Below are 27,250 nucleotides of genomic sequence, written 5' to 3'. Positions count from 1 at the left end.
GGACGCGGACAGGAAGAAAGCGGAAGCCCACCGGTTCACAGCTCGAGGTGCAAGTGGCAGTAGCGTCACCTTCGTTCGACGCACGAGCCGCGCGCTGCACGTCCGGCAGGGCACGCGCGCCGTATCGAGATGTGCCCCGGGTTCTGCCTCCCTGGTTGAACTTGTCAAAATGGAGGAAGAGGAGCAGCTGCGGCCCTTCATGTTCCTGATGACTTACATGCTGCTGAAGCGCAGGAGGGACTTGAACTACGCAAACAGTCAGAGGCGGAATGAGATCCAAAGACGCATCAGACATCGGCAGTACTTCTTCCAGCGACAGAGGAGGATGCTCATGGTCAGTCTCCCCCCCCCCCCCCCCCCCCCCCCCAGACCACCGCCCATCTCTGGCTCGTTTCATATCCCAATGTTAAAGCTAATCACGGCCATGCACGTACATATCACTCTATAGACAGACTTATTAATACATTATTTTGAAACATTACAATATAGTTAATATCATAATACAAATAATAATTATAGAATTGTAGAATTGTATGCCATTTATTATCTCGTAATTAATCAAGTGAAATGAGTGGTAAATTATACATAGGTCACTAAATGGTTGTAAATACATTTTTCTGTACGATATTTGTTGATCAATAAACCTACTGGTTCATTCTTCAGCATCAAACACCAGAATAGCAGTTATACAAACAAGGCAAGCAGTAGTCTGCAAAGATATAGCCATATATTCTGACTTTTTCCTTTTTGTAGTGTTTTTCTTTTACCAAGCAGATTAGTCAGTATTTATATTTGTGGATGTAAAATGTGGCATTAAGTATAATACACATGTATCACATAGTGTGTCCTTATGTTTCTTGCTGTACAAATAAACCTTTTTTTATTATTCTTTGTTTTGGCACTTTTTAAAAATGACAAAAGCAGCAGGTTTCCTCCACACATCTACAACAGTTTTAAAATAAATCGATAGTCGCGATACAGCTTATAATACATTTTATATTTAATAACATGAAAATGATGTAAATTCACCTGAAAGATAATCTTTAATTCTTTTTATTACTCTTCCTCAGATGATGATAGCAGCAGGTATCCGCTCCAACGTTCGCATCCGCACACGCCCCTGGTCCACCACTCCAAGCACCGATTGGTGGGAGCGGGTGGTGATGACGGAATTCCAGCCGTCTGATTGGCTGGACAGGTTCCGCATGAGCAGGGAGACGTTCCTCCACCTCTGCAACGAGCTGAGGCCTCGACTAACCCGCCAGGACACCAGCTTCCGCCTGGCCCTGCCGGTTGAGAAACGGGTAGCGGTGGCTCTGTGGCGCCTGGCGTCGAACATCGAATACCGCACCATCAGCACCCTGTTCGGTGTGGGGAAGTCCACCGTGTGCAGGTGCGTTAGGGACATGTGTCACGCGATTGTTGCGCTCCTCAGCTCCACTTACCTGCGGCCCCCCAGTGAGCAAGAGCTGGATGATTCAGCCCAGCTCTTCATGTCCAATTGGGGCTTCCCTCACTGCGTCGCTGCCGTAGCAACACTCCACACTGCCATCATCACGCCGTCGAACAACGCAGCGGACTACGCCAACCCCGCTGGCTGGCTCTCTGTGCTTTCTCAGGTACAAAAGGACACCCATATGCGCCGCTGGCAGTGCATGTTTACTGGCTGTCAGATTTTGAGTCCTTGGCTCTTTCTGTCTCTTTGGTGTTTGAGGTGGCGGTCAGCGGCCGGGGGACATTCTGGGACGTGTGCGCCAGTTTCCCTGGCGGTACGGACCCGGCTGACATCTTCCAGAACTCTTCGCTGTGGGCCACCGCTGCGGATGGCGGGCTGTCACCTGACCCGCCAACGACCTTCATGGGAAAACCGCTCAGGTAGTTAAACATCCACAGCAAGGTTACCACATTCCCATCTTGAGGAAATAAGTTAAATAGGAATATTAGTCCTTCCTTTCTTTTGTTTACTGGGAATCATTCGTCCACCTTGAAACAACATCTAGTGTTCGGCTTAGAAAAACAGCATCTATGATACTTCCACAATTGTTAAAGAAGCCGCTCAACATTATTGCAAAGCTTATTTCGTGATGGAGTTGGAAGGATAGACATTTGCAAACCATCTGACAGGTATATACATTGCCTCTCAAAGGAAAGATCTGCTACAACGCTGCCGTCTTTTTAGGATTTCTAGTCTTTCAGCTGGTGCTGTAACTGACTAAAAGCCATCTGGTGCGTCTAGGTATGTGCTGCTGGGGGAGGCCTGCTACCCTCTCCAGAGTTGGCTGATGAAGGCCTATCCCGAGGAAAAGGACAGGAGAGCCAGCCACGCAGCGCTGACCAAGCCGCAGCGGCTCTTTAACCGACGGCTCAGCCGAGCGCTGCGTGTCTCCGAGGAGGCGCTCCTGAGGTTGAGGGCACGCTGGCAGTGTCTGAGCAAGAGGAACGACTGTGGGCTGGACGTGTTGCCCACCATGGTTCTGGCATGCTGCATTCTGCACAACATGTGCGAAGCCCACGGCGACGCCTTCGAGGCAAAGTGGCAGGCGGAGGTGGCCGAGGCGGAGAGCCCACAGCCCAGACACGAGCAACTTCCCTCCACCTGTATTGACCAAAAGCATGCGGATGAGGCCCGAAAGCTCTTCTGTGACTATTTTGAGGAACAGAATAATTGAGGAAGTTGTTATTGAAGTCCTAATAAACATCTGAGGGTATACTATTTATTTTTTTAGTCACACAGTGCTGTGACTGTTCACATTTTCATTGTTGCATTGAACTCATAGTGGAACCTAAATGAACCAAGTAAAGCAAAGACTGAATAAAGCTAAATGTGACAAAGCCATCATGGGGGGGGGGGAAATATTTTTGATTGAGGAAGGAGCATGATTTTTACTTTGGTGCCTTCCTCCTAAAAACTGCATCTGTCCTGTTTTCTTTTATTTAATCTATCAAGCAAGTATTCTTTTGTGTATTAAGTGTCATAGAATGTTGATGTTCACCATTACTCCACGATAGGCTAACTTTTCATTTTGTATATTTGTATGTACTGCATCATTGGATAAAGATTCCTGATTGGTTAACAAGGGTTAGTATACACATTTTCATCTCATCTTTAAATCTGTTGGGTAGTCACCAGTGCGTACTGTAAACATGTGTTACACAGTTGTTAGAAAATGTAAAAAAGAAAGAATTGAAGCTACATTCCTAGAAACCAAGATGGACATTGAAGAGGCGTTATGTGCAATTCATCTCTAACGCCACCAGATGTCACTGCCACTACAGCACATGGCCATCGTTTATGTTCGATGGTGCTTGGATTATACTGCAGGTTATAGATTAGGATTGACTCCTTATTGACGTGCATGTTGTCTCCATGAAACACTATGAAAACTGAAAAACACCCCCCCCCCCCTCTTCATACACATCGGGTACTTTTTTCTGCAGCATCTTCTGAAGACCTAACTTGTGTGCTCACGGTGCGATCCCACCCGGAGGACCCGCCTCGCCCATTCAATTGGTCTGTCAAAAACCTGTTTCACGCAAGCCCCCGCCTGTCACTCAACGCCACACACTTTACTCCTCCTCGCGTTTGGCTTCAGACTGGTGTGCGCGCCGACCTTGTTCCAGCGACGAGCCACCCGAAAGCCAGCTGTTTGCAGCGAGTAACATCTGGGCGAAACAAAAAAAAAACCACCGGGGCAGGCACGCGTCTGACCACCGCCCCCCCTCACCCCCTCCTCTTTAAGGCTGTGGAAGTAGCCTCATATTTTACCAGTCAAAATGAGTCAGGACGTAAAAGGGTGCTGCCCCTGCTATCGCTAGCTAGGCGGACCGAAACCCCTTCGACCAGCTCGCCGTTTCGATCGCTGCGGGTCGACCCGACATTTAGCCGAGGCGTCGGTGAGTGAGCCCGGGGCTGCTCGAGTAGCCGTTACGTGCTGGAGGGGGGGTTAGCCGCCGTTAGCTAATGCGGTCGCTTAGAAAACGGGCGCGTTGCTGTGCGGCGTAAGATAACGCGCGATAACGGGTCGCCGCTCTGATGTTGGCTTCTCAGCTAAAGGGGGTTCTAACGTTGCTCTAGCGTCCACTAGCTAGCCGACGTCGCGAGGCTGTTACGGGGAATCAACCGCTACGGGCTCGGATGTAGCGACACTGCAGTTTTTTGGAACCACTTTTTATTTTTGGCGGATCGTATAGATCGATTCCGTCCGGTGACAGACGAAACGACATAATTTGGACCAACGAGTGTCAGAGGGGGGGGGGGGGGGGGGGGGGGAAAGGGGGGGTTAATGATATAAACGGGAATTAAGTGGCTTATCCACGGCAGTTGCAGTCATTTTAACATTAGCCGTATTAAGGCAGAGCATCTCGGGGAGGCCCCGCCGTCTCTCCACTCCCGCCCCTGTCCGAATCTCCCGTGATTTGCCGAGAACGCCCGGGTGAAGTCGCAGTTGTTTCTCGGCTGGGGGGACAACTTGACAGCGAGGCCCGTAGCTGGTCAACCCCTCCCCCAGTCCCGTCCGTCCATCCATCTATCTATCTACCCGACCGTCCGCCCGTCCGTCCGTCCAGCCCGACAGACCACCCTCCTCGCCCGAGATCGAAGCGAGGTGACGGGGGATTCGGGATAAGCTGAAACTGTGCGTCTCGTCCCGTCTCAACCGGGCTGCCTAAACCAGAGGGGATGACTCTGGAGTCCATGATGGCTTGCTGCCTGAGCGAGGAGGCGAAGGAGTCGAAACGAATCAATGCAGAAATTGACAAACAACTCCGCCGAGACAAGCGCGACTCCAGGAGAGAGCTGAAATTACTGCTTCTCGGTATGTATCACGCTACTTCTCGAATAAACGTGTGTCACGTCCCGTGTCGTTGTGTTTAAAAACGAACGTTTCTTGGGCCTTCTTGGCGACGCTAGCAAACATGCTACTGGTTAAAGGTTGCTAGCTGCCTGCTTCCAGTAAGGAGAAACTATCGCATGATTGGCGAAATGCGTGGTCGGGCTCCTCGCTTACCGACTAAAAAAAAGAAAAGAAAAGAAGAAACCTGGTGAGCTGGCTCGTTTAGGTGCATATCATGACTATCTGGCCGTATTGTCTCTTTCCTCGAGTAATGTTACGTATCATTTTGCATCGAGTGTGCGGACGAACGGGTCGTTTGGCATCGAAGTTGCTGAGATGTCAGCCTTTAAAGGTACGGGGCCACCACATGCATGTCGGTGGTCCAACCTTGACACTATGGACCAGCTCTCAAGTTGATTAAAGGACAAGAATAATAAAAATGCAGTAGGAAATAACCGCTGCTGTGGTTTGTTAGCTGGTGATGGTTGAACGGCGGTGCTGGACGCTTGATAATAAAAAAAAAAGCAGCAGCTGTGGATTGCTTTACACTGTTGCTTTCACAAGGTTGCATAACCCTTGTTCAACTTGGACGAAGCCATAGGTGCCTCAGCTACACCTTGCTTGGCGTCTCACTCGTTCGATTATGTTTTTTCGACATGTATTAGTGTTCACCCTGTGTCCCAAATCTACCCCTTCGGAGAGGACGAGGATAATGAGGGATTGGCCCCCTCATCCTGGAGTCTAGCTGAGTAGGTTAATGTTAGCTATTTTTATAGCTGGTGTGTGGGCAAGTGGGAGCTGCTGTTGAATAAGTTGTTCTGTACTGCATTGATTCATTGTTCTGTGGACACAAAAAAGGGAACATTGGGCCATGCTTTATCACAAGTGCCCTTGCATTGCTTTCAGAAGGAAAAACGTGTGTTTTTTTTGTGTGCATGTGTGTCCAATAAGCTAGTTTTTAACTCTGTGTGCATGTCACACACCAGTTACTCGCAACGAACAGATGTGTGAAAGCCCCTTGGTAAAAGGAAAGGGTCCATTTTTAGGACAATTAGAATTATCTAGGTTGCATCCTTAGATTCAAACGTTTGCTCCCATTTCTCGCCCACCAAAAGCAGCCCTGGTTATTCGACATGTGTGTCTCCTTTCATTTCCCTGCTGGATACCTCGGCTCATATAAGTAGGCCACGCTACAGCCGTGCGCTGATGGGACGTATTCCATCATACGTTTTTGATCTTGATTGCACTCTATCCTACCTGGTGGCCAAAGTGAGCCTGTAAAAATGAAGGGTTGTTTTTTGTGTCGCAGTTTAGAAGGGGGTTGCTTACGTGGTGCAATCAAACTGCTCTTGCCAGATGATCAATTAACGGCCGGCTTGACTGATTCCAGGATTTTTTGAAAATGTGGTGATCATTTTACCCTCTGTATAAAACATTACACAACCATCTGGTGTTTAGTGTTATTTTCAGTATAGCTTTAAAAAAACACTTATCAACGTGTCTGTGTGTGAAATACAGAGAGCAAGCAAGACTTGTCATGATGTAAGTGGCCCATCCTGTGTGAGTTAAGGCTGCCAGTGGACGCCTGGATAAGGACGTGTAAGGCAGGATTAGTGTAGGTCTTAATAGGCTTGGTTAAACACATCCGCTGCCGAGACTTTGAGATGTCACTGACTCTTATTATCCCCCCTGGCGTTATTCTCAGGCCCGCAGCCTTCAGTGAGCTGCCGGCCACTCCACACAGAAAGCAGACCACCTCTGTTTCTGAAAGTTTCCTTCTTGAGGACAAATAATACATTGGTTTCATCAAATGTATTTTGAAGAGATAGTATGAGATATTTGGCTACGTATTGAGTACTGGACATTAGTTCATCTTAGTCGAATGTGGTAGAAGTCTATTCATTTGCTACCTTTTTTACTTTTCAGCTGAACTCCATGTACTGTCCCAAAAAGCTTCTTCTGGCCAAGTGTTCTCAAATTTAGGTCAATAGATTTATTGATTTTATTTTTTCTTCTGAAATATGTTGTCATAGTATGTGATTCACATTTAGTTTTCAGGTCTCATTACCCAGCTCTTATCGGGTCTTATGAGTCTGGATTTATATTGGCATTATCTATTTTGCGTAAAGCTGAAACGCCGTTAATCAAAATCACGCAGATTACAAAGAACAGCAAAATTCTTGCATTGGACTAGCTGAAAAGGGATTGTTTGATGTTTCAAAATAGCTTCATATCATTCATTATCTGCTGACAATTTGATTAATCTGCAGGTTATTAACCTATATGACAGATTTCTGGCATTCCCCCATCAAAGTGTTTTTTCTCTCACTAATTCAGGTCCACTCTCCCTCAGGTTTGCCAGATGGCCACGGTACAGCACCGAAACGGCCACTTCTCCTCAATAAAACGGTTACAGGGTTTTATTTTACGCCAGGCGCGTTTTCAGACTTAAGAGAGGTTGAATGTTAAGGTTATGTCTTAAAAAACTATAAAAACATCATACTTAGCTGCTTGGTCAGAAAATAACAGCTATGCCAGAGCTGCAACATTGCCCACAGTCTGGCTGCCTGTGACTGAGGCCATATCGGGCCATACTGACAGCTTCCTGCTCCACAGGCCAGTGGTTTGCCTCTACTTGGTCAAAACACAGTGGACCAGGAGATGTGGCCTTTGCTGCATCGGGGTAAATGAACTGCTGGAGCGAGTGAACGGTCAGTAAAGTGAGAGGGAAGGGCAAACGCTTTAGGGTTTCCCAACGTGCTGACCCAGGGCAAACTGTAAGCTCCCAGTCAAGCTGCCATTGTACCAGTTTGCATTAGATTTTCAAAAATGTGAAATGTGAGAATCTGAATGTCAAGCAAAATGAAAGTCCCTAGAGGGACGTCAAAAAGGCATTTTTTATCTTCATAGAACGTGCAGAGCACGCTATTTGAAAAAGTGGTGTCTGACCAGACCAAAAGTCTGTTTAATAGCTGGAATGTGTCGGATGGCTCTGTAGCACGCCATCTCAGGTAGAGGTTTAATGTACAGTCGTTTGCCAAGTCCTCATTGATGAGGTTGTTCTTGTTGATCCTCTCTGTCTCCTCAGTACGTCTTGTTATCAGGTTACGGCAGCCTTTTTAGAGGAACCGTCTGATTTGAACTAGGGAGAGGATCAGGGGATAGGCTCAGATGTTTATTGCTGACCTTCCCTCTCTTGCCAAGCAGTCTTATTTTGATCATATATGGCAATAGGGATCTTCTAACTCTACTCCTCGAAGGTTGGGTGCGTGTCTGCTAGTGAAAGTGAGGAGCTCTGCGGATGGCCAGTTATTACGAAGATCCTCTTTATCCTGATCAGACCTAATACTATTTTAATACGGAAATTGCAAAACAGGCTTTTGTAATAAATGAATAGTTAAGAGAATCAAACGTGTTCCTTTTTAAAATATTATTTGGGGTGAAGTTGAAAAATTACATTGTTCTTATGTAAAAAGCAGAAATGCTACGGTTTGACTACTTTTCTTTCATGGAAAGTTCAAATATAGTATAACTTTCTCCAAAACTGCCGTGACATAGCTGGCTGGAGGGAGATTCCAGAAGGAGCTGAAAATTGCTACTAACATGCAACATGTTGTATGTCATTTCCAGTAAGTATCATGTGTTTTAAAGTGTACAAATGAAGGAGGATATCAAGTAAGCATACAAATCATTTTAGTGGGCATGTCTCCAGTCTGACCTCGAGCACACAGCTGATACGTCTACGTGACGTAACCAAGGTGCTCATTTAATGAATTCAGTGCGGACAGATATGCAATAATCAAACACACACTAGTCAAAATCCGGTCGGCCGGATACAGAACTTTTGCTTGTCACCCGTCTATGACTGGTTGCAGATGGCTGAATCTCTAGAAAGGTGCGTAGTTTGATATAATTTCATGTGAAAATTCAATACCACTAAATTATTTACTAAAAGAAGGATGGTTTATTCAGAACTACACTGATGGGATTGGAAAAAAAGTATGAAATGTTTTTATCAGACTTTTTCAGGGGCAATGCCCCCCCCCCCCCATTGTAATGGTAGGGGAAACACTTTTCACCGTCCTTTTCGAGATAATTGTAACCCTTGTCTATCACGTGATCATCAGCGTACACTGGGCATGCGTGGGACGCTGTAAACGGGTCACAGAGAATTAAGCATGCACCACACTGTGTTCATTCTACAAAATTCCATCAAATGTTCAGGCAAAAAAAAAACCTCACCTTAGCCAGCCTCGCACACATACTCGGTCTCTCCCTCCCCGATGTGGTTCTGTTACACAGTCGCTGATAGTGCTCACCAATGAACACATGCACTTGTACCTCAGTGGGGTCATGGCTCGCTCTCTGGAGACACAGGTGAATGAGGCAAGATGGTGACCGTCCCATATACTCCTGCTACCGCTGTCCCCATAGGACTGGGACATGGGCTCTTGGTTCACTGCCAGTATCTTCCGCCCTCTCTGTGCTGGCAGGGTGGCTTCTTCATTCCCGTTTACTCCCACCAGCTGCTGTGTACAGTAAAGCCCACACGTCTCTGTGAGCATGCCATTTTAACTAGTCACTTCATCTTTCAATTTCGAGTTGGATCTGGAATGATGGACTTTTTCCTTTTTTTTGGAGAGGATGTTAGGCTTGCACTGTGGTTGTGATTTCTATTGTGAAAACCTAATGTGGATACATTTAACTTAAAGCACTGTAGAGCAGTAGATATGTGCGATATATTTGTGGTGCAATATTTTGCACCAAAATGAATTGCGATAAACGATATTGTAATTTTCGGACCATTTTATGCCACCTATTTCTTAATGAAAATATAATTGCATAACAATGCAAGTACCTTCTTTCAAAGAAAATTTTATTTAGACAATAATAAGTGCAAACCATACGGAGTGGGGCGGCGCATCGGGTTTGTTGCGATACAATAGGGTTGGAGAAAATGTATTCACCGAAAAGGTGCTCCGCGGCAGCCTGGATGGTTGGCCATTTGGACTGCCTGTAGATGTCATGAAAACCCTTCATAACACAGTGGCTTCACGCCTTCTCTCTCTCTTTCTCTCTCTCTCTTTCTCTCTCTCTCTCTCTCTCTCTGCGTGTGCGCGCGCACGTGCGCATGCGCCAATTATGGTAACTTTTGAATTTCCAGTCAACCGCAGTCCACAAACCAATGTCTGATGCCGCTATCCGCTTCATATATGCAAAACAGACGGACGGTATTTCTGTAGGTCTCGTTTGTTTTTGAAATTGCAATCCGTAATCCCGCATCTTTTTTTTTTTTTTTTTTTTTTCCTGTAATATTGTTTGTCTCTACCTCCCACATTTTCCAAATGCTTCCACCAGAGACTGAGGCGATGGCCTCATTTCCTGTAATTCATTGTGAGATACAAAAGCCCAAGCATTTGCTTGTTTGGAGCCAACATTAGCACAGATCCTTGTTGTGCATCATAACAGACCCAGCCAATTTGTTGCCAACTATTTCTATCAGCAAATTTAATCGATTAGCTGCCGCACCCTGCCACAGGGAGACGAAGCTGTTAAAGATCTGCAAAGTTTCCGTGGATTGAATTAGACTTTTGCCTCTTGTTTTGGAAGATTAAAACAGTGTTTGCCCACTAATATCTAAACACGGCCCCTTCCCATCTCTTAATATTGCTCTGTTAGCTATGGACGATAAATGATTCTGTCTAAATTAATAGGATGAATTTTTGTACACACCTCTGAAGGCCGGGTGAGTCATCAAATATTTATAACTGTTTAAGAGGAAGACAAGATCTGGGAAAAGTGTAATTTTTTTTCACTAGGTGATCAAAAGAGGGACTCTTATTGCCCCTCGTAGATGAATATCTTTCCTTGTTTTGTCAGTGCCATCTCCATGATGAGATTCTCCTACATGTGTGCCATGGCATAAGAAATGTCAACATCTCTGATTCGACGTCTTTTTAGTTTGCAGCAGCCCCACGGTGTGTATTGCAGACTAAAATACTGCTGCTTACTCCAGGCCTTTTTCTAAAGCCTTGATTTGATTGGATTTCTGCTCACCCACACCTACGCGTCGCGCGCAGCATTCGGCACGTACTCTCTGTAGAACAGAAAAGGCTATTCTACGAAGGACAAATGCAATCGTGCAAGTGTGCGTATAATGGCCAGTGCATGCTGTATCAGTATATTGAATTTATATCTCCGATACCCATGCACATGGAGCACTCTGCAGATGCAGAGACATCAGCACGAAGCAATAGACTTGTGGCCAGATACTGGCAGCAGGCAGCACATGTAGAAAAGCTACAGTGGAGCCGAGTGAGATATCGCCCTCTTTTGTCTTTTTGTGCATGTTTATTGGATTCCTGTACTATGTGTTGCCCGAGTTATCGCATGAAGAGGGAAAGAAAATGGGCAATCGTAGTTAAGGTAACATCCATGCCTTGAGGTTGACCACAGGATCCTTGTGTGTCCACAGTTGGTTAGGCAGCTGGTGTGTGTGTTGTGTAGCTCCAGGCTGCCTTGGCTCAATCCCTTTCCTTTGTACAGCAGCAAGAGGCCAGTTTCTACGATGAACTTTAGGATTTAGACCCATGCTACATTTTGGTTAGCCTTGTGACTGCCTGGATCTTCTGTATACTTCCAAGCACACTCAAATTTCTTTTTGAGGTTTTGATAATACTCAGGGTCTATGCAAATTTCTTCATAAACGCTGAGATTGGATTGTAAAGAGTTGTCTAAAAGGACTGTTGATACAATTTGCATGCAGGTTAACTATGATGCTGATAAACTACATCAATTGTTAAATGGAAATCTGTGACTGGCATTGCAGAGGGAAGCCACGGTTAGCAGGGTTTGCATGAGGCCTTTTGTGGATTGCCTGGGGAGCACAAGGAGATGATGAGGTTTGAGCAGACCGACTGTGCAAACAAAGCATCCCTCTCCACACACACACACACACACACTCATAACTGATAGATGGACGACCTGGGATCAACCCAAACTGCTGCATTAAGACAGCGGTATGTCAAGTTCATTATGAAGTGAAGTGTCAACAAGATTGATTGCTGTTGCTACCCATTTGCATGTTTTAATCTCACTAATTATATTATTCATTGGTTTTGATTGAGATTTTTCACTAATGCAAGAGACAGTAAAAGACCAGTGTTTGTAGGGTTTAGTGTTCAGTGTCCCTTGCACTGAGGCACGATCTGAGCTCTTTTGTCTTTTTTCTCTCGCACAGTCGTAGAGCTACCTGGCACAGAGAGAGTTATCAAACCCAAGTAGTGTGAGCTATTAAAAGGTGACCCCTTATTTTCTAGGTCATTTCCAAAAAAGAATGGATGGATTCTAGTTATGAATATCTAAAATTCTTGATGGAGGGAGGAGAATAGGGAGGCATATTTCTAGCCTAAGGGAGGTGCGGAGGGGTTGTGATGGTGGAGACTGAGGACACCGAAAGAGGAAGACTAAGACTGGTACAATCTGACGAGGAAAAGGGGAAGACAGAGGCTCATAGTGTGGTGTCTGGTGAAAGAGCAATACGATGCTTAGGAGAACACAGCAGAGGGAGATCTTGTGACCGGGTCACGAGAAATAAATCAAGCCGGAGAGTGATCCTCTTGCTTGCAGTCTGCAGTCACTACCAGGACATTAGTGCCGCATCCCAATACAAAGACTGTGCTCTCCTCGTATCCCTTTGTTGGCTTGACTGTTTCAGATTTCATAAGATCGAGTCTGTAGCTTTGGCTGCAAAGCATTGATCTCTCCAGGAGAAACGTTAAAGGTATTTTTAGTGAATCATGTTTGCAGTCCTGTGTTCGGAACCACTTGTTACTGACCTCAGACCATCCCAAAAGTATCGGTGGAGCTGAGGCTCTTCGTCTCTGTAACACACAGTAAAATGGAGAGCACAGCGCAGGCCTGAAGGGCTTGCAGTTATATTTAGTGTCGGCTACGAAAGAGAAGAGAGGGAGAGAAGGGGTGGATGGAAGGGTACAAAAAAGAAGAAAAAAATAACAACACAGGAACTAAAAAGAGAGGGAGACAGTGGAGGGGTTGCTATAGTAACAGAAATATGGCTGCTCTTCAAAAACCTTGAATGTAGGTGGTGGTGAGATGAGTGTATGTGTTTTTCCTCCTCGTCTTTTCCTTTCATTTTTTTGCAGATATTATAGATGTGCTGGATGTCTTTTGATTTCCCGTATCAGCTTTTTTTTTCTTTTCTGTGGCCTGAGGGTAGTGTTTCTGGGCATGTAGAACATAGCGGGATAGTGTGAAAAGTGGGTTAAACCCAACAGACCAAGCCAAGTGGGGGGGCACATTTGGCAATCAATGTCAGCTGTGCAAAGCTTAAAAATGTGCGTTTTGCTTTATGCATTTTTTTTGGAGCGTGGTGGGGGGGGTTCCACAGAAAATAAGCGTGTTTTAATAAAGATATGCAAAGTATATCTTTCAAAGCACATGCCTATATTCCATAGGAAAACTCTTTTTGGGTTTCTCACTATATGTACATATCTGGAAAGATCCTCTTCTGGCCTTCTAGATAACTGAAGGAATGCAGCCTTTTGACAACGCCCCCTGCTGTCATCGTTTAACAGAGGTAGTTCAGGGGAAGTTTTCTTAGTCATATTCGTTAAATTAGCTTGTAGTTTCCTCTGGCTCATCTATCCTCTTCCTGCAAACAGTCTTGATTCATTCACTGAGCGATCACATTCTCAAGTGGGGCAAAGAAGGTTGGATTATACACTTGGATTATCAGAGATTTCATAATGTGTAAAACTGACTTGGATGGACACCCAATTTTTGGGATTGCAGACTTTGCTTGTTGTAATCGTCTTTGTGCAATTTGAGAATTCTGATTAAAAGATTTCTTCGCTAATTGGAAGAAAAGGATGTTTACCGCCTAAAAAGAGCAATCTTGATCTCAGCAAATTTGATTCTAATAAATATTTAAATATAGTAAATGTTGGTTGTATTAAATTAACAGGAAGGACTGAGCGTGTTTGTGTAAAATTCCAGAATTACATTAAGTTTGAGTCATTTCTTTTAAGACGACACTCGGCAACCTCTTCTATCCTATCAAAAATAACTAATGGTTATTTAATGTTTTGCACAGTTGACAATCCTTTATGGGTGATACTGTGTCACATCATATTAAGTTGCTGTCTAGCCCCCTCTATGGATGAATCCAAAAAAGTCAGAGGAAAATAGTTTTATTCTGCATGGACATATTAATCTACTTTCTCAAACGCTGGCTTACCGGTCTTCTTATGTGGTGAGAAATTAGAAAACTATCCAAAAAAAGTGACAAATTTCCAGACCAAACCCTCTGCATTTGCTGTATAGTATCATGCTGGAGATGAACGAAAAATACCCAATTCTTCGACTGTGTGAGACGTCTCTCACATATGCTTCAACATCAGCTCCACGGTCACACACTAATCTACACACATCTGGTGGGAACACATCAAAACATCCCACTGCCGATCACAGGCACCCTCACGTGTGCTGACCATCCCCATAGGTAGCTAGGATGATTGACAGAATGCACTGCTTCAGGACACATGACAATTCACTGACCTCCTGGACTCAGTAGAAAAGACGAGTTATTATCTTGAACAACGTAGAACACACTGACATGGGTCACTCTCTCACTCAGTTACAATACTTTCATAAAGTGCGTCAAGTATCCAAACTTGACTTCTGCTGCTAGTTCTGTGGCAAAGCCGCTCACAAATAGAGAAAATGTGAAACACAAAATATCTGAGCCTCCAACTGCATATAAAACCTTATTTTATATCAAATTTACTTTTGCGGCTCTGGAAAATGGCTCTTTGCATAGTAAAGGGAGCAAACCCCCCTGGGTAAATAATGTTACAAACTACAGTGTAATTTACCATGTAGCTCTCGTCCCAAAACCTAATAAACTTTCAGCTCACAACCAATCTAATTTGAGTCTCCAAAAAAGATGCCTGTTCGAGCGGGAGTACACGGACCAATGCCCATGCGGCGCACATAGTTAAAGATACTAATGCAACATATGTATTTACAACGGGGTGCACAATTGGTATGTACTGTTCCCATTATATCTGTTACCGCCAAGAAATTGTAGCCAATTTCTGAAAATGGTTTGCAGCCTGGCAACTGTTCTATAATCAGAAGCACTGTGATGCAGCTTCTGGTTTACAAAGTCTTATGCTGAGCTGAAAAGGATAACTCACCAAAAATATTTATGCATCTCGGATGCCAAAATATGTACATGATAATTTGAACGACTTGAGGCTGCACCAGCACTTCGTAAAAATGGTGTGTCAAAAATACCAATAACTTATATATATTATTACATTACTATATTATGTATATATACGTTGTGCTTCCTCAGGAAAGCGTTTTAATACTTGACTGGAAAGTGGCTCTGGGTATTTTTTAGTTTCATTCTGTAAAGGTAAAAGTCTCTACAGAGACTTTTACACTTTTTTTGTTTATGTGCGTGAAAACTAGTAAACCAGCCGGGCCTTTGCCACATGGTAAGTTTGCTGCACTCACTAACCATTTTCCTCCCTCGTTCTCTTTTAGGTACTGGAGAAAGTGGCAAGAGCACCTTCATCAAGCAGATGAGGATCATTCATGGAGCTGGGTACTCAGACGAAGACAAGAGAGGCTTTATCCGACTTGTTTACCAAAACATCTTCACCTCCATGCAGGCCATGATCCGCGCCACTGAGACCCTCAAGATCCCTTACAAATTTGAACAGAATCGGGTAAGGACTGACTGTGATAAAGAAATATCCTCCGTCCTACCATTCAGGTTCTCTTTTGGTTATTTAGAAGGTGGGAGTACTCTTGGCAGTAATTCGCGGCTCAGATTAATTGTGAGTGAGGGACCATGCCCTCAATTCTTTCTCTAAATTAGATCATTAGAACTTTCAGGGAAATTATTATTTATCTCGTACAGAACTCTGTAAACCACTTGTTTTTTTTTATATATATATGTCATTATCTTTGGGGAAAATCAAGGATAATGAGCCTCTTTTAGATGTTGTTTTACAATTCTATTCAAATTTTTCCATTGCTTGTGTTTCTCCAGTCCAACGCCATGCTTGTGAAGGAGGTGGACATTGAGAAGATCAACGGGTTTGACTTTCACTTCATTGCAGCTATCAAGAGCCTGTGGTCCGACCCGGGGATCCAGGAGGCCTATGACCGCCGCAGAGAGTACCAGCTCTCTGACTCCACTAAATAGTACGTCCTTCTCAGTCTGTCTGTGTGTTTTTGTGTCCATGTGTTGAGATCTAGGATCTAACAATAGTATGTGATGACTGGGACGCAATTTGTGAGTGAGCTGTGTAATCTTTGAGTACATGTCTATGATGCTGGTTTGGGAACTGGTACAGGACTATCCGTGTTGGTAACGCAACTAATGACTCTTAACAGTACAAAGCTTATTTGATCAAATATTTTGTTGACATTTGCCGTAAAGCAAAATTCTGATGGAGCAAAATTGTAATTGTCTAGTAATAATGTCTCGGTTCCCAAAGCTCTGTTAAAGTCTGTTGGAAAAGGCTGATGAATTATGTGGAGAAGTTTGTTTGTGTGTCACATGTACAGAGTCAGTTCCTCAAAAATTATGAGAACAACATGTTTTCTGCACTTGTTCACATCACGTTTTTGTGAAGACATTTATCGATTAGATTTTTTCTTTATTAAATATTATTCTTTTCAACTACAACAAACTGCTTAGCTAGGTACCACTTGAGGTATAATATATTGACCCTTTCATTTTTTTACAGACAGTTGTTATGCAGGAAAAATTAAACTTTGTAAATACTCCATAAAATCTAAAACTACTTGCATTGCAACGGTTACATAGATGTTTATCTACACAATGTGATAATTGGAAGATATTTGTTTTGGTTCATGCGGTCTCATCCAGCTAAGAGCGCACAGGTGACTTTGAAGCCGTCATTTCGTCATCATTAGTTTAATTGTCTGAATGCCAGTGGTAAGAGATGCACTTTCACCCGGAGTCGACGCTTCTAACTTGGGGCCAAATGTGTCAGCCTCCTGTTGTGTATTTTTTGCCATAATTACGTTCTAATAATCTGTGGCCCCAGGCTAGGTGGTGAAAGGCGCTTAACTCATTGGGCCCCCTGATTGTTGACTTGCTGTACTACAGATTAATGATGCTTCAAGTCAGTATGTGTGCAGGTGTGCCTGCTTTGTTAAGAATACTTATAATAAATTATTATCTATCTGTGTTTAGGTAGTGCATGTGAGAAAGAGAAGAACATCAGTGAGAAATGCTTCATTTCAGTGTTCATACTATTCATGTATATTTCCAGTTACCTTAGCGATATAGACCGTGTGACTGCAGAGGGATATGTTCCCACCCAGCAGGATGTGCTGCGGGTCCGTGTTCCCACCACGGGTATAATAGAGTACCCGTTTGACCTGGAGAACGTCATCTTCAGGTACCCCGATGGCCCCAGGACTGCAGCATCACCGTTCATAGAAGACAGAAACCACTGACGAATGTCCGCATACTAACACATCAGTGAAGCATGGGCTGGATTATTGTCAATTGTACCCCCTAAAAAATACAGGTTATATTTAGATCCAATGAGCCTGCGAGCCAAATTGGTAAAGCAAATTAGCTACGGTTCTGGTTCACGGGGTCAAAACTAAAGCCAGACATGCTGCACTATAGCGTTTGGGGAGCAGCCACTAAAAACTAGACAAAGAAGGGTTAGGGACGTCAAACATTCAATAGGCAGTTGATATTAAATCCGGGCACAATTTTAGAAGTGTTCAAACATTTTTGAATGACATAGTAAAATGAAATGCAACATGCTTCCTGTTATCCTGGATGTCATATGGGTCCAAACCTTCTTTATTTAACCCACGTGCTGCTGAAACACTTCTGTCACTGATGCCACCGCACTGTCTGCAACGTAATCCAACAAAAATACTCCTTACAAGATGTTGTCAATTATTATTTTTTTTTTAAAGTTAAGTAAACTGGAGCAGCGGTTGCAAGTTAACAGCTGATCTCCAAATCCTTATGTTGGTTTTTGGATAGTGTGGGTGGAGCAGTAACACTAACACCCTGATGTTTTTTAAGTTGTGGCCTTTTTCTGTGAAACTTCCTCAACAGGACTCACCCACACGTCCTGGAGTTGCAGTGGGGGGTTGCGGTAATTGCCTGTCACGCTTTATATAACTGTTTTTCTGTCTTTTTTTTTTCTCTCTTCATCTCTCTTTTTTTCCCCTCGGCCGGCCTGCCTGTAGTTATCTTTCCGATCTGGATCGTATTGCAGATTCCGGCTATCTTCCCACTCAGCAGGATGTGCTCAGGGTGCGCATCCCCACTACAGGAATCATAGAGTACCCATTCGACTTGCAAAGCATCATTTTCAGGTAGAAAGATGCCCGTCCCTGCTCAGTCCCTCCTTGTTCATCAATCCATACATCCTTTGATTTGTTTTTGTCAAAAGTGCCAAATCAACCCATGTATTTTTTTTGGTTCCAAATTTAATTGACAGAACGTATATAATCTGACTTTTGGTTGATTGTCTGTATCCCATTCTTACTCCATAACCCTTGCCCTGCAATCATAGAAATCAAAGTCATTATCATTTGATGTCCCACCCTTCTTTTTTACCTTCTGCCAAAAAACGCACAAATATGACAAACTCAGAGTCCTACATTCTGGTGCCCGGTCTCCGTAAATAGGTCACCTCCTTCTCTCCTCCTCCTTTTCTCTCCGGCTGGCAGAAGAAACGAGGTCGTCCTCTCCGTGTAGAGGAATGTTATTTTGGGCAGCAGGTCCTGCAGGGCCTATATTGGCCCCGGGTCTCCGTGGACCTCAGCGGACTGGGCCACCACCAGGGGGCACCTTTGTATCGTGAATCAAATTAGATCTGTGCACCTCTCGTAGGAGACCACGTCTCGCCCTGGTGTTAATGTTTGCACCGGTGTGTCCAGAGGTCCAAAGTACAGGATGTTACGCATTAAACTGTCCCTATGCCCTTTGTATAATGGCTTGACATCAAAGGTTTTTGACCAGAAATATTTCCTGACACGGTTGTCACAAATGAAGACTTAATGAAACTGGGACCTGAAGTCCCTGAAGAGTGACCTTGTCGAGGAGAAGCTCAGGGAGGCAGAAACCGTCCTACAAGAATTTACACATCCGTCAGCCAGCTTTAGCTGCTAGTAAAATGCCACCTCGTCGGTCTGGACGCACGTGTGCTGAAATTGTGTTTAAGTATAAATCATTCTATTTGTGACGCAATTTCTCTCAGCTTGTAGTTTCTCATTCGGTTACTGGAGTCCTACCATGAAAAGAATCCTACCATTCGAGGTGCCCTCTATCTTGCATCAACGTTTTCACCTCTGCCTTCTGTCCTACCTTTTTGTACCCATTGCTCCTCTCCATCTCATCTGTGCCCTTCATTTCATGTTCCACCCGTTTCCCTGTTTGTCCTCAAATTGTCTCAACTTCACAAATCGATCGTGTGAGTGTGGCGCTGTATCACACACCAGGAGAGGTTGAAAAGCTGTCTATTAGAGACGTGAATGCATTCTCTTCTTCTTCCACTGTAGCGCATAAACAGTTTGGACGAATCTAGCACCAGATGTGATGAATGACCACCACATAAATGCCTCTCAGTTCAAGAAGTCCAGCAATAGGTTTCAATCGACAATATTGATTTCCTTCTGAGATGAGGCAAGGCAGATAATGCACATTTTAACGAGGCTATTGCTTTGCAGAAAACCAAAAATCAGGCAAAAGAAAATGCAATTCATAAACTGTAAACCAGCTTAATTTAGAACAGAAGTTGCAGTTTATAAAATAAACATTTAAAATACACTTAGTCCTTGAATTTGGTTCACTTGGCGGCAAACGGGAAGCTCCAGTCTTTAATGAAGCAGCTGAGCATCTCTGCAGACCTGCGGCTTTCTGGGGGTTTGTTCCATATGTGTGGAGCAGAAAAACTCTGAACAAAAAAGAGACCTGTCTCAGATGACCCAAGGGGTCGCTAGATGAGGTGCACAACCGGCTAGAAAATCTGCTACACAGCTAGCTGTGTATAACAGTGCATATTCTTTTTAATTTTACGTAGCTTCTAGCTCAACTCTGACCTCGGTTTATCATTTGTTGTCTGCAGGGAGGATCCAAATATATGATTATCTTAAATAATTGTGTTTCTTGCAGTGTGTCTGCTTCTGCTCAGGCATTGTGGCTTCACTTTCATCAAACAATTACAGTAGCACAAGTCCCTAAACTGAGTGGCATTGCTTTTAAACTGAACCTGGATCTGTCTAAAACAGGAAGCTTTTATCTTTGTTGTGGCATGCATGACCTGCCAATTTACAAGGACAAAAGTATACCCTCACTGCACACGTTTCTTGTTTAAGTTTTCGTTCAAATGTAGAGATCTGCACATGAATCCATCAGGTAGTTTTGTGTTTTGAAATTTAGTTAATAGGAATGCAGAATAGCTTATTGTATTTATTTCTTTACACAAAATATCGGCACCCAAAAATAAATGTAACTCCTTATTTTCTTCATTGGTCTCAGGATGAGAGATCTTTATTGGATTGCCTTTATTTGGACCTAAAAAATTCTGTTCCTCGATTTGTAAAGTGGTTCTTCTGTATACACTTTTTGCTATAAAGCAAAATATGATACAGCCTTTTTGTAGTGTGATAAAAGAGATTCACAACTTATTTCTTAGGGCGTATAAATGATGTCCTGATGGATTCAAACCCCCCTTTTCATGATGGTTTTGAGAAGTACTTTCTTTTCTAATGTAGGTTATATTGAGAATGAACTAGGCCACAAGGCTCTACTTATGTGTGTTTCCCCGCTTCTTGACCTTCACCCTCCTCACCTTCATCCTGCCGTCAGGATGGTGGATGTCGGAGGCCAGAGATCAGAGAGGAGGAAGTGGATTCACTGCTTTGAGAATGTCACCTCTATTATGTTCCTCGTGGCGCTGAGTGAGTACGACCAGGTCCTGGTGGAGTCCGACAACGAGGTAAGTGGCTAGCTTAGCTACCAAGAATAAAAAAAAGTATTTTTAATTAATTTGCAAAGCATTAAGCTCAAGTACTAACCAGTGTTTCCCGCACAAACAAGCATTATTGCAGTTGTCTCTGAGGTGTGAGAATTGAAACTAAACGGCATGTTTTTGTTTGCTCTCATCTACTCCCTTCACCAGAACCGCATGGAGGAGAGTAAAGCTTTGTTCAGGACTATCATTACCTATCCCTGGTTTCAAAACTCCTCCGTCATCCTCTTCCTCAACAAGAAGGACCTGCTAGAGGAGAAGATCTCCTACTCACATTTGGTGGACTATTTCCCAGAGTTTGATGGTGAGGAGTGGCTAATCTAGCAGCAGACTGTTGGAAATATTTATGGGAAATATTTATGTAAAACTATGACAAAGGATTTGAACTTTAAAGGGTTGCATCTCTTATAAATATGGAGCTTTTGCCTTGTGACATTTATCTCAACTTGGCATTATTGATGGTCACCAAAGTAGGAGGACCTGGTGCTCTGATATTACGCTGAGACCTTACTAAATATGCAAAATAGCGCTACAAGGTTCCTGGGTACAGGCCAGGGGACTCTGAGCCTGTACATGCTTTTGATAAGAAGGCTTCTCACCACCATTCAACACGGAATCCACACAGCTAAATTGACACGGTGCACGTAGAACTTTTCACCTTAAACACAGCAGATCGATCACAATTTTGATTTAAAAATAATTCTACATTACTCTAAAGAATAGATCACAAGTGATGAACCTTGCCTTTTCTATGAAGTATTTCCCCCACTTGATGTGCACAGAAGTGTAAAAATGTCTAAAAAGAAAAAATATCTGCTGCTTTCCAGGTTTTATGGGCTAAAGTAGACCTTCCAAAACAATCCTGATGCTCTGGTCTTCATTTTAATGCTCACTTCATCCTGTGATCCCAACACTGTCCATTTCTATTTCTCAGGTCCCCAGAGAGATGCACAGGCAGCACGGGAGTTTATCCTCAAGATGTTTGTGGACTTAAACCCTGACAGCGATAAGATCATCTACTCTCACTTTACATGTGCCACGGACACTGAGAACATCCGCTTTGTGTTTGCAGCTGTCAAAGACACCATCCTACAGCTCAATCTCAAAGAGTACAATCTGGTGTGAGGGCCGGCACGCGGCGCCGGCGGCACATCTCCTCTCCCCGTTGCACAAACGCACACCTCCTTTGGGGACCTGCGCTCGAGTTCACATGCATTACACAGCACACCACGTTGGCTTTCTCTCTCTCTCTCTCTCACACACACGCGCGCACACTAACCCAACCCTTCTATATTATCTTTTTTTTTCCTCAGTACAGTACATTCAGAGATCCTCCCGCTGGCAAACGCTGCCCCTCTTTCACCAAAGCTCGCCCGCTTCCGCCGTCACTCTGCAGCTTGTCGCAGAGTGCCCGCTCCTCCCAAAGCCGGTTCCTTGCGTCAGCATTGGCCTCTGCTGCCGGCTCTAGCACATTTTTCATCTGGCACACAAACCTTTCACAAGGACTGTACAGTGACTAAAGGGGACTTTGGTTTTAGTGTGTCTGTGTGAGAGAGATAGTGTGTGTGGGAGGGGGTACATACTTGTGTGTGTGCTTTTCGGGGAGCATTAACTAGCGACATCAAAGCCCCGTGTCCCTCCGGAGTGGACTCTCAGCTGTACTGTCCTTTTGTGAGCGCCTATCGGTGTGGACGGAGGGGAATGCTGTCTCTCCTGAAAACCACTAACAACTTGTCGGTGGCTTCTTGCAACAAAGTGACTTGGACAGAAAGCTTCACACCGGAGCGAAGAGGACGTGTGTCTGAGGATTCTGTCTGCATCGAGCATCTATGAATGTACCCACCAGTGTGAGCATCACAATCGCAAAGAGAAAAAAGATAGATCATAAAGTAAATGCATAAATAAACACACCTTAGTTAAAAAGCTCGAGAGGGTCTCGCATAGTTAATCAAAATCTGTTAATTGCTGAGATTTAAAAATGTGTTTTTAATGATAGAAATGTGTTGCGATGTCTACTTCTTCTATTTAATGAATAATGGCTAAAGTAATGGTGACAATTGGTTAGAAATCAATGAAAACTTTTGAACTTTCCAAAACGACATTGTAGAAAAAAGGCAACCAGAATTTTTACTTGATTAAAGTATCTTTTTTTTTTCTTTTTAAGTTAATCACATGCTTCCCTCCTCGATGTTTTCTATATGGATTCACACGGACAGTTTTCCGTGTGACACCCCACACCTGTATTACAAAACACTAGTAACGCTTGAGAGGACCCTGCTTTTGACACAGGCACTGCTCTGATTGGTGGAAGCAGATGTGGAGGGGAGCATGACATCAGTGTTTATCAGCCTACGGAGCATATCTGCAGCTCGGGTTGCAAGTAGCTTATTCAACAAAATGAAACACGCCCACAGCCTGCAGTGTAAATGGAATCATGCGGCAACATCTCTGGCGTCACACCTGCGTCCCTCAGCCGTCCAATCAGACACACTTGACGGTGACAGTCATCAATCGCATCAGGATGTTTCTGTTTACTTTTTTTTTTTTTCACTGTATAGTCACTTTGTTTATATATAGATTGCTTGCTGTTGAGTGGGGAGAGGAAGGGGCTTATGAACCTTACAAAGAAAACGCACTCAAGTCTGCAAACGTTGTTTGTGTATATTCGTTTGTAAATACATATACACAAAACACTCCTGTACAAAAACTCTGTGGTACACCATCTTTGGCAAAAAAGAGAAAAACAATCCAAAAAAAAAAATCAACTTTTGTTAGCATATAATTTCTTTTCCCCATGAATTTTTGGTAGTAGTAGTAATACTGTGATTATAGATTATTATTTTTTTTATTTTTTTTCACTCGACTATTCAGAGCTGAGTGATGGTGAGGAAACGCTTGGCAAGGAGCGAAAGTGGTTCCTCCCTACTACTGCGGCTGCTCCGCCCCCGGAGTACACTAACTAGGGCTCGTAAAACAATCTTCACACTATGGTGACAAGATAATCTTAAGAGTAATTTTTTTTTTAATTTATCTAATTTATGGACCAGGTTTAAAGGTGTTGATAAATTGATTGCTTTTGAGTCATTTGAAGTGCTCCTTTTCTCATGGTGGAGCCTACTTGAGTCTGAACTGCTGTAAAAAGGAAAAAAGGAAAAAAAGAAAAAAAAACTGAATGTCTGGTATAATAAGGACTTTATCTCTGCTTTCTATTTCTTATTGAGACATTGCCAGTTGTACTTTGTCATCCCAACTCCATCCATCCATGATGATACTGTTTGGCTTTCTTTAGTAGCCTTCATATTTGTTTTGTTTCAAGAAAAAAAGAGAGAAACTTTTACTTCCTCTCAGTTTATAGACGCAGCGCTGTAATGCATACTTAGAAAAATGTACAGTACGAACGTAGGTGGACTTTTTTTATCAATGATTGAAGACCCATGCGGTCCATGCTTGCCGTTTGTAATTTAACACAGAAATTCAGTTGTTGGTTTTTGCATTGTCGATTTCCAGTTTTTGAGGCTTGCTTTGATAGTGCCAGTGAAGTGCAGATATACTTTTTTTTTTTTTTTTTGGTCATTGACCCTTTCTACAGGTGACTTATTTTTCATCATCATTAAGGGCTATCACAGTGCATCAGACAGTGGGCAGTGGAGTACAGCACCACATTGAACAAGTCATCCACTACTACTCTGTTAATAAATGGAGATCCCTTGCGCTTTGTGCTAGGCAGGGTGTAAATGAAAGCATAAGGTGTGTGTGTGCAGAGAGTTTTCCAACACTAAACGGTTCTTTCTGGTTATTTTGCGTATCTGACCCTTTGATGATTTAGGTGGACCCAGTATCTGACTCCACCCTTTACTACTTTGTGTGCATTTGGTATCACAGTGTGACCTGTAATACCTCTCAGTATAGAAGCACTTATCACTAAATAGATTACTACGAGGACGAGTATTCCCCCCCGAAGTATTTGACTTCATGGCCGTGCTTGTGGCTTTGCATGTTTTAACCCATTAGCTCTTTCACTTTCTTGATCATGACTGTTTCTCATTTTTTTTAACAAATATTTCCTACGTCGTGTGCAGATTTTGGCTTCTGTTCATTCTCTTCGGTACGAGTAGTAACCAGCAGATAGTTAAACTGGATTCTGAGAAAGTCCAATCAACAGTTGGTACAAAGTCAAACACTCCCACAGTGTTACGGCCATTACATTAAAATGAGCCTTTCCCAGTCGGTTTTCTCAACTGTTGCCACGCAACATTTAGAACAATTTTGAGGACTAAGTTTCACCTCCGTCAAACCCTTTAGATTTCGGGGGGTTGATCAGAAACAAAAGGCTGCCTAAAAAGACAGAATCAAAGATAATTTTCAAAAATGAGAAGCAGTGATGTTACGGTTGGACACTACGTTAATGGGGCTAAAATGTATATTTCTAAACACGTGTGGTCTTTAACTGCCATTTTTTTGTCTGCTGAAATCTGCACTAACCTTAAGCAGAAGAAAGCTGATAGCCAACCGTTCGGCGGCTGTCATAAAGAGATGCCAGTATTTAAGTGGAACAATATACCAGTATGGATACCCAAGTATTTAGCTCGGCTTACTTTAACAGTGACGAGTAATGTTGTGTTTTCAAACTTGACACTACAACAGAGGCACGTGATGAAGGGCTGTCTGATAGTGTTGTTTTGGTAATGTTGGCGTCCTGCAGTGTTTTTTTTGACACATTTTATCTCAACATATACTATCTAGAGCTAAGGAAGCCAAGTCTGTACCAAACTTTGATCTCCTTTTGATTCTTTCATCAATGACTAGTGAAAGATTGCATTGTTTTCTTCACTACAACACTTTTTTTTTTTTTGGCCATGAATAATGAAAGTTGGTGTTTTGGCCCTTTGCGGTTATGGAAAATGCTCTGACCTTTTGGGTTGACCGTGGTTGTGTGAGTTCCTGTCGGTGTGCAGTTGGTGCATATTCAAAACTTCTATCTTGTTCCCTTTTTTTTGGTTTTTCATTTACTGTATCAATAGAAAAAATTACCAGAACTCTATTATTTAAGAACACTCTATTTTATTTTGTCCTCACTCCAATGAAACCTGAAGGTCAATTGTGTAGTGGTGTATAAAATAAAATGTTTTTCTTTTATTTTGTACGTAAACCAAATGTAAATGATGTATTATACTGAGTGTGCCATTCCCACTCTCTAGAGCAAGGCTCTCTAAGTGCCAACGCTGTGGTCATCATCAAAGGACCACCACCTGAGACGCCCCCCCCCCCCCCCCTCCCAAACCTCTTCTTTTTAAATAACACACACCAGAGACTAAAAGGATAGATGGTTAAGTACACACAAAGACTTTATTCTGCATTTAAGATTCAAGATTAAAAAGATAATCTGTTTTTTAAGAAACTGTAATTATAATTGCATGTGCTGTTTATTTTGTGTTGGAAGTGAAGAGAGTTTTCATTGAAGCAGAACCCTTGATGAAGGGGCTCAGTCAGTTGGTTATTATTGATTAACATAACTCTTGCCATATTTTTTTTATGTGTTTCATGTATTTGTTTCAACCACTGTTGCCTGATCCTCATTCGAACATGACTTATGATCATTGCCGCCTTCTAAGAGAGAAACATAATGACAAGGTATCCGTTTTAAATTGAAATAAATTTGTTCCTATACTTGCTCATGGTGTGTGCGTTGAGTTGGTTTTATTATTTTTATATTAATAGTTACAGCTGTAAAAAGTTGGTAGGTTTTTATTTTCCTTTTTTTTTAATAAAATCCCAAAGGAAGTGGTTTCAATTTCAGCGACCTTAAGCCAAATCTAGCAAGAAATCAGTTCCCAGAGGGAGTGCATTTTTCTTGTTTTTTTTTGTGATCACTGGAATTTTCCAACAATCTATTGCACCCTAACTTTCTTGATGTAATTGAAATATCGTTCCAGTTCTGGCTGTGCTGCTATAGCTGCATTTTGGAGACTATGCGGTACGGATTATCTATACATTCTATTAATGGTAGACGTATGCTGGTTATCACAATCCTACAGCAGTAGTGATAATTAGAGGTATAAGCAAGTCGAGAAGCCATTTAACATGCAAACCCTTCGGGTTTTTGATGGAATTAGGAAAACGGAAAATACAAGAACAGACCATTTGGGGTCGCAATAATAGACACACTTTTTTTCTTCTGTTTTGTCAGATGGGTGGAAAGATGAACCTGTTCAGTATTGTGGGGTTTCTATGAAACTGTTTGAAATTATTTTTTTTAAAGTGGGGAGGTGCACTAAAGTTCATTTTGTGATTTTTAGATTATTTTTTTTCTTCTGAAAACCCATACGTATAGAATTTCAAATG

At 43.0% G+C, this 27,250-nt stretch overlaps 2 protein-coding genes across 3 annotated transcripts; both read left to right on the top strand.

Moving 5' to 3' along the window:
- Position 1: 1 nt before the first annotated feature.
- On the top strand, positions 2-3,394 carry LOC119227158 (uncharacterized). Its single transcript, XM_037485656.2, has 4 exons — positions 2-334; positions 1,071-1,619; positions 1,715-1,875; positions 2,237-3,394. Exons 1-4 carry the CDS (start codon positions 170-172, stop codon positions 2,667-2,669), a joined length of 1,308 nt encoding a protein of 435 aa, XP_037341553.1. The 5' UTR covers positions 2-169; the 3' UTR covers positions 2,670-3,394.
- Positions 3,395-4,279: 885 nt separating this feature from the next.
- Positions 4,280-26,580, top strand: gna11b (guanine nucleotide binding protein (G protein), alpha 11b (Gq class)). 2 transcript variants are annotated; one of them, XM_037485871.2, is made up of 8 exons: positions 4,280-4,814; positions 15,408-15,592; positions 15,919-16,073; positions 17,174-17,302; positions 18,120-18,248; positions 20,746-20,875; positions 21,059-21,212; positions 21,843-26,580. In XM_037485871.2, exons 1-8 carry the CDS (start codon positions 4,679-4,681, stop codon positions 22,031-22,033), a joined length of 1,209 nt encoding a protein of 402 aa, XP_037341768.1. In that variant the 5' UTR covers positions 4,280-4,678; the 3' UTR covers positions 22,034-26,580. The 2 variants fall into 2 exon arrangements, with proteins under 2 accessions (XP_037341768.1, XP_037341767.1); XM_037485870.2 differs by lacking the exon at positions 17,174-17,302.
- Positions 26,581-27,250: the final 670 nt, after the last annotated feature.

The sequence above is a fragment of the Pungitius pungitius genome, chromosome 14, assembly GCF_949316345.1.
Source record: "Pungitius pungitius chromosome 14, fPunPun2.1, whole genome shotgun sequence".
In the NCBI taxonomy this organism is placed as follows: domain Eukaryota; kingdom Metazoa; phylum Chordata; class Actinopteri; order Perciformes; family Gasterosteidae; genus Pungitius; species Pungitius pungitius.
The sequence above is the reverse complement of the archived record's forward strand: the minus strand, read 5'-3'. Positions and strand labels throughout refer to the sequence as shown.

Bases quoted from the DNA above. Each gene is read 5' to 3' on its own strand.
- LOC119227158 (XM_037485656.2), top strand. From the start codon at position 170: ATGGAGGAAGAGGAGCAGCTGCGGCCCTTCATGTTCCTGATGACTTAC. The intron at 335-1,070 runs GTCAGTCTCCCC...ACTCTTCCTCAG, and splicing joins GACAGAGGAGGATGCTCATG to ATGATGATAGCAGCAGGTAT. The intron at 1,620-1,714 runs GTACAAAAGGAC...TTGGTGTTTGAG, and splicing joins GGCTCTCTGTGCTTTCTCAG to GTGGCGGTCAGCGGCCGGGG.
- gna11b (XM_037485871.2), top strand. From the start codon at position 4,679: ATGACTCTGGAGTCCATGATGGCTTGCTGCCTGAGCGAGGAGGCGAAG. The intron at 17,303-18,119 runs GTACCCCGATGG...GCCTGCCTGTAG, and splicing joins CTGGAGAACGTCATCTTCAG to TTATCTTTCCGATCTGGATC. The intron at 18,249-20,745 runs GTAGAAAGATGC...TCCTGCCGTCAG, and splicing joins TTGCAAAGCATCATTTTCAG to GATGGTGGATGTCGGAGGCC.